Here is a 13,511-nt window from a genome sequence, read left to right as displayed (position 1 = left end):
ATAAATACTTGAGACTTTTCAACAATCATTTTGTTACAACCTCATCCACAAATCTGTAACACAAATGTCTTGTTTCTTATTTATTTTCAAAATTGTATGAGCCAATGACAAATAAGCAATCCCACAGCACTACAAAATACTATCATTTGACTTCACAAAGAGTTTTGTCTAAGTAGAAAAAGTGTACAAGAAATCTGTAAATAAATTAAGTTTGGTGTGATTACTTTGCATATGTTCAAAGCACACACACACACACATAGACACAGACACAGAGCTCCTTCACGTGGCTATGCTGAGTCTGGGGGCCTCTGGCATGCATACGCCCTTGGTGGCATCCAGCTGGCTGTACTCCTCGATCAGGGAGGAGAGGGAGGAGAGGGCCTCTGTGAAACACGCCTGCTCCATCCCCTCCACCTGCAGGTAGTGATGGAGATGGGCCTGCAGGCACAAACCCAGAGGATGACGTGAGCAGCAAAGCAATGAAACCATTGAAATAGCAGCGCATTTCAAAAGACAGGCTTGTCTCAAAAAACAAGCTTTGAGATTCCATGTCATAATGTCTTCCTCGTTTATCAATTGTAAGAAAGCAGGTGCACCTATCACCTTAGAATGAAGTCGTTAACCTTTTTATTCACAGTATTATTTCCCGCCAAACCCCTGTTTTTAAATAAAATCTGATTTGTTAGAAACCTCTCAAGTTTTTGTTGGGGATATTAAAATCAGTTTATGATGTAGGTCAATATATTTAGCCAGCATCTTTTAGGCCAATACTGGTCCAGGTTTTTTAGGCAAAGTTTTCTACAAAAAGGCATGTAACTCCCCCTTTCTGAATGAAATCAGACCGCCGGCCTTCTGCTGCTACTCAAATGTCAGGCTAGTCACATACGTATATGTATTACTCCATTTATGAATAGTGTCCGACACCTCAAGGGCAATACATCTCCAATTTCAAATTACATTCAGAGTTACTTAAATGCAGTCAAATTACTGGGCGTGTACGCACTCATAACATCACAGCTGTACCCCCGATGACCTTCCTCTTCAAATCCTCACCTTTTTACTGTAGAGTTACTTAAATGCAGTCAAATTACTGGGCGTGTACGCACTCATAACATCACAGCTGTACCCCCGATGACCTTCCTCTACAAATCCTCACCTTTTTCCTGTAGAGTTTGGTGAAGCGCTCCCTGAGCTCCATGAAGGTGGGCCGCACACAGGTGTTGTTGGCCAGGGCCAGCAGGGCGTGGGTATGCCCCACGGGAGGCACCGAGCACAGGCCCGTCTTCCAGCCCTCCTGGTTCCACGAGACAAAGGGCAGCGTGGGCCTGAGCCTGAGGGGGACAGAGACAGACATAAGAGACACAAGACCGAGAGAGAGAGAGAGAGAGAGAGAGAGAGAGAGAGAGAGAGAGAGAGAGCTATGAGAGGCCAACAGATATCAGGTCTAGGGCTTTGAACCAGAATTTTCCACCAATTGGTTCGTACAATATTTACCTCTTCTTAAGATTGAGTTTGAGAGACTGGTGGCTACAGCTTGTGCATAGATTTGATCCGATAAGGCTACTAGCTGGCGGTGCGTGGCAAGTTTCTTTATCTAAGTGAACGACTGGAAGTGAACATCACCAATCATATTGCATTTAGGAATGAAAGAACGAAAAAATAACGTTATTAACCGGTAACCATTATTTTAGGTAAACGATTCTGATACGGAACATCATTTTTTTTTAAGTTTCTGGTTTCGTTTCTGTTCCTAGCAAAACATCAAAAGTTTTTGGTTTTCGTTCCGTGAACCAGTTCAAAGCCTTGATCAGGTCTAACAAGAAGGACAGAATCATACAAAGGAGCCCTGTGCAAAGACAGTGTATGAAAAAACCCATTTATTGATAAATATGTCCAAAAGGTCACGAGAGCAGTAGAAATATTACGTGAGCAGTAGAAATATTACGTGACCCAAGTGTCTCTGTGCGGTTGAGGATAGTTAAGCGGTAATTGAGACCTAAACCATAGTGTTGATGACTGCCTCTGTGTGTTCACCCATGAGATTCCCCAGATGGCATTAAGTAACACATTACCTAAGGCAGGTATTAAAATAAACAGCTAAATGGGGCTACTGAGCAACCTTGGAGAATGTGTGTGCCAGTGGGCTGCCTGTCCCATGATGTATAGCCTGGCCGCCTCTGATGCCAGATCAGGTTTCTGTTGCTCTTGACAGCATTGCACAATCAGAATTAGAGCTGAACAGAAATGATTCCAACATATCTTTGCTTCCTCCACTTTGTGAACTCTGTATTAAAGTTCAGAGGAATGTTGAATGTTTCCCCAGACCTTGTGTCTCCACGCAAGGTCATAGTGTGACTGGTATTCTTTTTGGCATTCGCATTCATGAACCATCTGTTCCAAATAATAAAAAAGGGACTGATTAGCATAGCATTATGCCCCTTTGTCCTGACTGGTCTCATCTCATATCTATGTAGGTTAGGTACATTGATTGACATCCTCTTCTGTCAACCTGTTAGGATTAGCGGTCGTCCAATTAATCGGTCGTCCAATTAATCGGCCCGGTATGTGGCAATTTGAGTTAATCGGACCTGCCGAGCCTGCACTCCCACAAAAAAAAGTATATGTCATTTATTTTTGGTGATAATGTGGTTTGCCGCTGTTAGGCATGTTACATAACATACATATTTTCTTCAAAGACGCGTTCATATACAAGCGCATGCCACTGGAAGGTTTGCCAGCAGTATAGTAACTTTAATAGCCAGCTAGCTGAGCTATTCTCAAGTGGGCAAAGCCAGCAGCACCTACTGTCAGCTGAGGCAGAGAATGAAGATAGGATAGATGAGCCTCTCCTCTCGTATCAAGTCAAAAATCTGCTATTGTAAGCGATTGATTAGCTAGTTATAACAAACCCAATGTTAGTTACAAATGGTTGTATTTGCTTATGGGCTAGAGATAGCTTCGATTCAACAAGTGGGCTTAGGATAACAGCCAGTTTACCAACAACGTCACGGGGAACGAATGTTATGTGCTTCTAGCTAACATAATGTATCTGCACTTCTCTCATCTAATCACAAGTTGTGTTATTGGGTGGTGCGCAAAGAGCTGAACCATTGACGCTTGCAAAATGGTGTATCGCCAATTCACCAACGTGATTGGAGATATCCATGCGGTGTCCTGAGCATTTAGAAGTCTACTGAAAGATGGAAGCGACCTTCAGACACTAAACAATGTGTCGAGAGTTATCTGAAGTTTATTGAGCTACGTAAAGACATCCATCGTGCCCACTTTGACCATTGGAGCATACAAGATCAGCCTGGTGGAAGTGATGTGGCAGTCAAAAATGCCGGTTTCCATATTTAAGAGAACATAAAGACACACCAAGAAACAAACGAATATTTAACCCGAATACTGACCTGAACTGACCAAATACAGATTTTTTTACAGAGTTTAGATTTTGATTAGTTATGGACGTTTTTATAAATTGAAAAATAATAAGTAGATTGCAGAGTGCCGAACTACATAAGCAAACAGAGACAATGGCGACCATTACAGTGTTAAATAAATGTTAATTTAGGTTCAGCAATCTTGTGTGTCGTTGATATCAACCCCCCCCAACATGATATCGGCATTATATATCGGCAACCCTGTACTCGAAATATTGGCATCAGCAATTGAAAAACCCATATCGGTCCATCACTAGTTAGGTTGGATACTTTTAAGTAAAGCTCAGACTCTTTTGATCTAGTTATAGACACTGGTGAATCTACCTGTGAAGCCATACTCTCTCCATCTGCAGATGCAATAATACCAGATGCAATGTGTATTGGAGAGGCATGGTGAGAGGGAGTTTGGAGTTTGAGAAAGAGAGAGAGAGGGGGAGGGAGATGATGAGGGTGCTCTTCATCCCCAAGACAGCTGGATAATGACATAATGACTAACCCATAGGCAGAGCCTGGTCACATGCTGTAGAGATGAAGCTCACCTCTCGATGTTCCTGCGCAGGTCTGACACCTGGACATTGCCCCTCACCATGAGGGCACAGGCCAGGTACAGGCTGTGTTTGGGATCAGCCCGTATGAGCTGGTGGTCTTTACTGAAGGCGTCAGTGAACATTTGGTCAAGCCTGGGGGAAAGGGACATGAAGTACGTCAGGTGCAAATACCACGTCCAAGTAAACAGACAGCAGATCACAGCTTTCACACATGGAGACCACGCACAAGTGCTCTGCAAATGCTCATACAGGAACTCCCCCTGATCTAGGCATTTACATACTCACTGCACTCCTCACTTTCCCTGAATGAAGTATATACTTGTCAGCCAACACAACAGCATGTCAAGTTATCAAAACTAAAGGGCTGTCATTCTTAAACATCTTGGAGCACTGCCAACAACAAGCAAGTTCAAGCAAGAGGCTACAGCCTTTTCAACACCTCAACATTTCAACACCGCAACATCACAGCTTTTAACACTTATCACTTGGCTAACACAAGTTAGCTCAAGTGAGTGCACAATATACATTCTAAACCTGATTGTTCAAATCCTTGATTGTGATTGGCTAAAAGCCGTTGTAAAATCCAGCATTACCTTACAATTTGACCTGATTACATTCCATATTACTGCGCAGCGAATGGCAAGGCATTCATATAGCGCATTTCATACCCAGTGTTCCATCTGGCTGTTGCGTTGCTTCAAGGGTTGCGTGGCAACGATTTATTTAGGAACTATAATTTTTAGTGGCGGAAGAATGACGGTTTATCATTAAACTATTGTTTCTTAAATTGAATTGTCTTTATTTATGAAACCATATCAAATATGTGTAGTAACAGGTTTAGAAAAGCAATAAGCCCCGCGAGTCCGTGCTTTGCGCTGATTTTAGAACAGGTAAGGGGGTTTAACGGCACTCCGCTTCGCGTCGTGCCTAACAACTCCCTTACCTGTTCTAAAATCAGCGCAAAGCACGGCCTCTTGGGGCTTATTGCTTAAATATACTTTAACAAGAAACCAATCAACACTTGGGGTCCAATGGCCTCACTCTTCCAATATGGATTAGGCTACTGATTTAGTCTGATTTCTCCGTAAATGATTTGACATGGTTACAGATTCTGTTAAAGCAGAATCGAATCCTTTTTACTTAAGCAAGTGAGCAGGTTTTAGCACCCCGAATTTTTGCATTAACAGCTACTGCAATACCAGATTTGCAAATGTTAAAATCTGAGACCTACTACAAAAAAGACTTTCCCATACCACTAAGAAGAACTGTGTGTACTGTATCGCCACACTGAGCCAGAACCATATGACTAGCCAAAGATAGTTCTTTTAAAATGACCCAAAACTCCAAGACCCATTTAAAGACAGAGAATGTTGGTAAAGGTGTCCATGTCTAGAAAACTACTGAACGTGTGTGTGTGTGTGTGTGTGTGTGTAATTCAGTACATTCTGGGATTGCCAGATTGTGGGTAATGTAGTCTCACTACTACTAGAAAGCCATTAAAAACCATCATTCTCAATACAGACTCAGATTGAAGAGCAAGATAGACAAGCAACTCCCAGATCATGTAGGACTTCTCACTTCCGAGAGACATCAGATGTCTACCTCCCCTCATTGCTTGAAATGAAAGTCCCTGCTAAATGAATAAATGTATGTGTACTTATATACCCCCACAGCCACCAATAACTCATTTCCAGCCAGGAATAACCCTTGAAACAAAAAACAAACAAAAACAAATCCTCCTGTATCAAATGATCGCTAGTTCTCTGAGGTTCCATGAATCCTGTCTGATAGCTTGGATCCTATTTGGGATGTGTTCCCAGTCTGAGGAGAGTTAAATAACATATGTTTTCCCCTGACTCACTCTCAACAAAGAAGGCCTTTTCTTCATGCCTGGGCAGAGGTGCTCCAAACTTAATATCCCTAGTTCTAGGGGGAGTCTAAACACGCAGCAGTACGAAATAGCCGCGGAGGCGGAGTCGGGACCTTCTGGTGGGGATGTTGACATCAGCCAGGGTGTAGAGGGGAGTGAGGCTAGGCACCAGGTAGTGGAGGCGAGGGAAGGGCACCAGGTTCATGGCTATCTCATTCAGGTCCATGTTGAGGGAGCCCTCAAAGCGTGCTGAACTACACAAGAGAAATATGGGAAGGGGACTTGGATTAACGATGGAAACTGAATATAATACCTTTAAAAGCCAAGGAAGGGTTATTTTCAACTCCTAACTGTTTGCTACAAAATGCCCAAAATGTAGAATGTTACATAACTGGTTCTAAGTGAAGCCTTAAAGTGTAACTCTGTGAAATGAAGCTGCAAGATTCCCCCTAAGTACATGACAATTTCAATGTTGCCAAATGTTGCTCGTTCATTATTTAGAGGTTTGTCCCTTTATTTGGTTCAAAAAACATTGAGAAAACCATAGGACTTTGGGAGTAGAGATTGGGAGAAGACATCGTCTAAGTACCTGGTGATATTGAGTAACAGATTGGCCACAATGTTGTTCATGGCATCAAAGGGCTTCTCCACCCCACTGACACCGCCCTGGCTGGAAATAACGGTACTGTCCTTCTTGATTATGGAGCCCCCTTTACCAGAGTGGGACATTTGACGGATTTTGTTCACAATCTCCACCAAAGACTGTTCAGGAAAGTGGAGTACAGAAAAGTGCAATTAACAAACATATAAAAAAAAACATGTTCTCAGACATCTATCTTACTTTACATTTTAGAAGATCCAGCACAAACAAACACACCTGATTCTCCACAGGTAGAACACAGTCTGCATGATCCGTTAGCGCCCTCATGGCCAACATGCTGTTGTACGGCGAGGTGATAACATCGTCCTCCGCGGATGGGTAGACAGAGGTCACGATCCGGTACACCTCGGGGAACTCTTCTTCCAGCAGCTTCAGGACGTACGTGCCCAGGCCAGAGCCCGTCCCTTTCAGCCAATCAACAGAAAGGTTAAGGCGGGCCTGACTAATGCAGGTGTAAGGAGCTCAGGTTTCAACAGAGGTATTGTTCCAGAGAATTCTTCTCACCTCCGCCCATGGAATGAATGAGGAAAAAACACTGGAGGCAGTCACAGTGCTCTGCCGCACGCCGAACTTGCTCCACGATCTGGTCCCGATATGTCGAGCCGTACGTCCAATGCCCAACCGCCCTGAGGGTAATACGAGTAGCCATCATGTCAGAACATGAGGGTTATGGGACAATGGCAGCGGCATTCTGGGGCAAGCTTACTTCCTTGTCCTCTTACCTGTCAAATACTTCGACTAACACTTAAAACAATCAAAATGTCTGGTACCTTAGTACTTTAAAATCCAATACATTTCTCCGTGTCATGTGTCTGGGAAAAATGCTCTGAGGGTTAGTTATGAGACCCTGTGGGTCTAGGGTGAGGCCTCTAGCTTGAGAATTCTCTAGTTGAAACTGGATGCATCTCCTGCAGCTGGTGCTTGGCCTGCAGGGCTATACCTCCTGTTTTACTGTTCCCTTGTATAGTTTGTTTCTGAATTTGTGGTTACAGTATGCAACTGTTGATTGATTGATTTACACCTCTTTAGGTAAATAGTTGTGTTATCTCCTCTTTAAATCTTGGTGAGAGAGATATCTTGGAAGAACCATCATGATCCAGGAAGGATTATAAACTTTTCTAGCATTCTTAGTAAATTTCATAGTTATTCTGTAAATAGCTATTTCATCCTAATCAATAAACCTCTTTAAGATTCTCCTGCAAAGTTGGCTGTCAAAGCCTCTGGTTGGGATTAAGTCATCTATATTTCCAGTAAAGTCATAATAGAAAGACGATACTACCAAACTCCAACACCAGACTCCCCTGAAGAGTTTTTAAACAATTGAATTTTGGTCTACACTTCAGAACTTACATCATCATAGCTTTTCATAGATTCCCATTAGAACATGCCATATAGACAATAGACCAGTGGTTCTCAAAGTGGGGGGCGCGATGTGGCAGACGGAGATATACACCGCAGACCTGTCACTGGTTAGTGAACGCTCCCTCAGTGGCTAAATGCAAGGGGCTGGACTGCCACAAACAAATCAAATAGTATTTTCTTCCTGATCCACCAATCAAAACGGAGTCTTAACATTTGAACGCGAGTTGCACCTAAGCTTCCGAGTATAAAAGTAACCGCAGGCATGGTACGCAGTCCAACTGCAGATAGCCCTTTCCTCCTTAACAACTACCTTTACATTTTTTGATCATACACCGTGATGACAAAATGCAACAAATAAAACAGCAGCACTTGAATACTATTTTGTGCTGACCCTGTCTACATTGTGTACAGTTCGTTTTGGAACCATTGCCAACGTCGACGACGTTGAGATTTGAACTTTGTTAACTTCACACACACACTATCAGCAAACAAACACAACTATGGACAAGTTTCTGATTCGTAAAAGTCAGGCAACCGATGCACCAGTTGCGAAGAAGCCAAAGCTTTGCAAATATGACGAGAGCTATTTGCATTTGGTTTCACTGGCATAACTGAGCAACTTCCTCAATGTGTTTTGTGTGCCGAGGTGCTAGCAAATGACAGCATGAAGCCATGAAAATTAAAAAGGCACCTTGACACCAAACACCCTGACCTTAAAGAGAAGCCTGTGGAATTCTTTAAACGTAAACGCGATGGCCTCCAGCAACAACAAACCATCAAGCAGTGCCTGGAGACATCATATGTAGTTGCTCATAGAATTGCTTGGCAAACCCCATACAATTGCCAAAACACTGATTTTGCCGGCCGCATAAGACGTGTTGAATAATGATAGGAGACAGTGCAGCTGTAGACTTAAGCATCTGTTTACCACCACCCCTCTTTCGTCATTCTGGGTAGCAATGATGCCGGAATACCCTCAGCTTTGTGACATAACCTAAAAAATGCTCCTCTTTTTTGCGTCGACATATTTGTGCGAGGCAGGCTTTTCAAGACTGACTGCGTTCAAAACTTAAGACAGAACAAGACAGAAAGCGCACATCACACCAGTATTAAAATCACTGCACTGGTTACCTGTTAGTTTCAGAATAGATTTCAAGATTCTCTAACTAGTCTATAAATCACTCCATAGTCATGCACCTCAATATATAACAAACATGCTCTCAGGGTACACACCCAGTAGAACCCTGAGGTCCTCTGGCACTAATCTCCTAACAGTTCCAAAAGGCAGGACAAAGAGACATGGGAAGGCAGCTTTTAGTTTCTATGCCCCCAGCCTTTGGGATACTCTGCCAGAATACCTAAGAATGGCTGAAACGTTTAAACATGCACTTAAGACATACCACTTTGAACTCGCTTATTACTCACTGTAACATTTATCTGTTTACTTATCTGTGTGTTTGTAATAATACTTTTCTGTATGGGCCTTACAATAACAATAGCCTAACCTTGACATGTCAGGCCAATCAATAACAATATGCTATCTTTCTAACTACCTATCTATATATGGTGGTGTAGTTGAAGGCCGCAGGCGGCGGATCGTGGTCCCGGGGGGCCCACCTACCCCTAACTAGCTTTGGGGGGACCCAGCTTGCAAAAGTCTGAGAACCCCTGCAATAGACAATAGAAAACATTTTTACTTTCAGTTTTTTAAAAGTAACAAAGTTACTGTTTATGTTCTCAAGCGTCAATATTTCTATCACCTCATATTGAATCTGGCCATCAAGCAAGTTCAAGCTGTTATGAAACGTTTGGTTGTTATGAAACATGGCAGCCTGAAACCACACGCGAGGACAGCAGGGGACTTCTAGGGTGGCTTTCCATCATTCTGACAGCTGACAGCAACTGTCTGCATCATGTGGGGTTTCCAGAGCTCAACAGATGCTTTCAAAAGTGTGTGTGTGTGTGTGTGGGTGTGTGTGTGTGCACAGTACTGCCCTCATATCTGTTGGAGATACGTTCTAAGGCCTACGGCAGATAGCCGAAACCGCGTATAGTAACGAGCACAACATATAACTTGTTCTTCCTGTACATGCATACCAATGAAAAAAAAATAATTTGTAAATTACACACAGGAAATGGACAGATTGCAACAAGGATGGAGTAATCTAGGACAGAAATGATTGAGAAATGAGAGGTGCTTTATGACATGAATCCCGTTTTAAGTGTGATAGTGTAGAAAGGCCACTCAGAATGGTGTGGATTTAAAATGTATGATATGTTTCGTTTGGGAATTTTCCACTTAATTGTTTCGGGCCACGGTAAACCACTGATAACTGAAACCATGGTTAACGAATCAGTGGATATGGGGGTTTTACTGTGTGAACGTGTTTGTGACATACAGTGGGGAAAATAAGTATTTGACCCACTGCCGATTGCGCAAGTTTGGCCACATTGTAATGGTAGGTGTATTTTAACAGTGAGAAACAGAATATCAACAAAAAAAATCCAGAAAACTGCATTTTATAACATGTTTGACTTTATTTGCATTTGATGCAGAAAATAAGTATTTGAACAGCCAACCAAACAACAAGAATTCTGGCTCCCAATGACCAGTTATGTGGCCAAGAAGCACACAGATTAGTCCTCATTAGGTCTAACAAGGTACACCTGATCTCAACTGGTGACGTTTATAAAATAAATCTGTCCAAAGAATCATACTTCACACCTTCAACCTCACCACCATGGGCAAGATCAAAGAGTTGTCTAAGGACATCAGAGATAAGATTGTAGAACTGCACAAGGCTGGAATGGGCTACAAAACCATTGGCAAGCAGCTTGGTGAGAAGCAGACAACTATTGGTGCAATTATTCGTAAATGGAAGCAACACCAAACAACTGTCAACCGCTCTAGGTCTGGGGCTCTACGGAAGATATCCCCTTGTGCGGTATCAGTGATCATCCGAAAGGTGCAGAATAACCCCAGAACTACACAGGGGGAGCTTTTGAATGATCTCTGGGACCACAGTCACCAAGAAAACCATTGGCAACACTCTATGCCGACATTTTTTGAAGTACTGCAGCACTCGCAAGGTCCCCCTGCTCAAGGAAGCACATGTACAGGGCCATCTGAAGTTTGCCAATGCACACTTGAATGATTCTTAGGAGGATTGGGAGACTGGATGTGGTCAGATGAGACCAAAATCAAGCTCTTTGGCATCATCAACTTGCCGTGTTTGAAAGGGGGAAGAATGCTGAATATGACCCCAAGAACACCATACCCACCGTCAAGCATGGAGGTGGAAACATTATGCTTTGGGGCTGTTTCTCTGCCAAGGGTACAGGACGACTTCACCGCATCAAGGGGACTATGATGGGACCATGTAACGTGGAATATTGGGCTTGAAACTCATTCCCTCCCATTGAAAACACAACCTTAAGGATTTGGAGAGGATCTGCAAAAAGGAGTGGACCAAAATCCCTCCTGAGATGTGTGTAAACCTGGTGACCAACTACAAGAAACGTCTGATATCTGTGCTTGCCAACAAGGATTATTCCACCAAGTACTAAGTCATGTTTTGCTAGGGGTTCAAATACTTATTTTTTGCATCATACATTTTTTTTGTTGGTATTCTGTTTCTCACTGTTAAAGTACACCTACCATTACAATTCTAGATCACACATTTATTTGCAAGTGGCCAAACTTGCGAAACGGGCAGGGATTCAAATACTTATTTTCCCCACTGTATAGCTGTTAACTGGAATTATACATTGGTTTTAAGTAGTGGAATAGGTTGTATAATTAGAAGGTTGTTAAAGGCAGCAACATGAAGGAGCATCCAATTGTCTCATTTCACATCAGTGTCCCTTTCTCTGGGTTTATGTAACATAAGCCCCTGGTTATAATAGTATTTTAAGGCAAAACATCCTCAAGTGACACATTTTGCTCCGTTCTAAGGTTGCTTGCACAAGCTGGAGTAAGAGCCATGTCAGTATTGATGTAAGACTAAATCTGCTACCCTCCATCTTTTAAACATTCCAAATGTAATCTTTAACTTGAGTTCTGCACATGTTGGTTCAGTAACCATGTTTTCCAAAAAGTTACACGAAACAACAACCAAAAAAAAATGTAAACACATCATACTAGTGATAATTCATATAAATGACATACATATGACCTATGTATGCAGTTGTAAAGGTTATTTTGCAATTCATTCCATTAAGAGAATGAATTATGAAATATCCCATGACTGGAATGTCCTAAATGTCCTCACCAGTTGTTCCCTGATCCTGAGACATCTGTGATTAGTTGTGTGCTGTCAAACACGTCCCTCAGCGGCCCTTGAAGAATCTCATTCACCACTCCTTCTTCCATGTCCACTAGGACAGCCTAAAGTAAAAAAAAAAAACATTCAAATCCCCTGCTGAGATAAGGCGACACTCCCAACCACAGTATTAACCTGCAGCACATATATCACCTCAGGAATTTACCCTGGCTTTCAGTGAACTGATCTTCCCCCCTGTGATTTCACTGGCTCCCCCGTCGCTTCTCCTGGAAGTCAATGTACAATGATTTGTTGGCATGTCAAGACTCAGCTGGGAGTGATGCATAACTGTCAAGATGATGGCTGCATCACAAAGGGGGTGGATTAAATTACCTGGTGTCAACATTCCTGAAGAAGCTACTCAACGCTTCATCATATATTCCTTTCTAGATTAACACAAAAAGATATCGCATTTTCAGAAATACCGTTAACTGAATTCAGAACTATACCATGAACCAGACGGGTGACACTTGTGTTTTTGAAACCCACTTATAGCATCCCTGACTGTTTGGATCACACGAAGGTGGGCAACTTTTGACGTCTGTGGACAACATTGATGATATCGTTGTTTTAAAAGTATTCGTGCGTGTGAGTACTTAGTCTTTATACCTTATTGACATGTGCGTGTTCCCTCAGAGCAAGGTCCCAGAACCTGCAGCCAACCTGATTACCACACTGTCCAACTGTCAAAACAACTCGTTATAACCAGATGTTTGCTACGATGACAGAAAGATATTTTGGCATACACACACATAGATCAAAATCGCCAAAACTACTCTGATTTAGAAACATTATTCTGTTATTTATTGTTAACATATAGTTAAAAACATGTTAACATGATGGCTGAGCAACGAGATCCTGGCTATTGCTATCGCTGGTGATACTGAATATTTGTCAGCGCTGTTTCAGGGTTTGATTTTGTTTCAATGCAGACTGGTAACACTTACCTTGAACAACGATAGACTGTGTCATGTCGAAACCAATAAAAGTTAAATGTGAGAAGATAAACTGAAGTATGACATGTTAAGCTTCTTCACAAAGCTAAACCCAGCGGAAATGTCCCGCTACGCCCCGCGCCAGAGCTTGAATTGGACGCTTTTTGATGACGTCAGATACCATGACCAATCACTCACTGTAAAGAGCATGTTGCTTTCGTAGATGTTTTCTTCGGCGTCAACTGTAACGTGTGAGCAGTATATATAACCCCTTTCTTGTTTCACTGTTTGGTCGACACATTTGTGACACATTATATATTGCTTAGGTTAAGCAGGACAGCATGGTGAAAGAAAAGAAAAATTGGACATA

The 13,511-nt window shown here is 42.4% G+C and overlaps 1 protein-coding gene across 1 annotated transcript; it reads right to left on the bottom strand.

Annotated features, from left to right (window-relative positions):
- Positions 1 to 279: 279 nt before the first annotated feature.
- Positions 280 to 13,178, bottom strand: tube1 (tubulin, epsilon 1; the record flags this gene model as incomplete). Its single annotated transcript, XM_080860810.1, has 12 exons — positions 280 to 438; positions 1,157 to 1,331; positions 3,983 to 4,123; positions 5,975 to 6,115; positions 6,451 to 6,623; positions 6,739 to 6,926; positions 7,027 to 7,148; positions 12,156 to 12,271; positions 12,373 to 12,433; positions 12,540 to 12,592; positions 12,816 to 12,889; positions 13,154 to 13,178. The coding sequence occupies 12 exons, from the start codon at positions 13,176 to 13,178 to the stop codon at positions 280 to 282; spliced, it is 1,428 nt and encodes a 475-aa protein (XP_080716936.1).
- Positions 13,179 to 13,511: the final 333 nt, after the last annotated feature.

The sequence above is a fragment of the Sprattus sprattus genome, assembly GCF_963457725.1.
Source record: "Sprattus sprattus genome assembly, chromosome: 2".
In the NCBI taxonomy this organism is placed as follows: Eukaryota; Metazoa; Chordata; class Actinopteri; order Clupeiformes; family Clupeidae; genus Sprattus; species Sprattus sprattus.
Note: the sequence above shows the minus strand (reverse complement) of the source record. Positions and strands in the feature narration are given on the sequence as shown.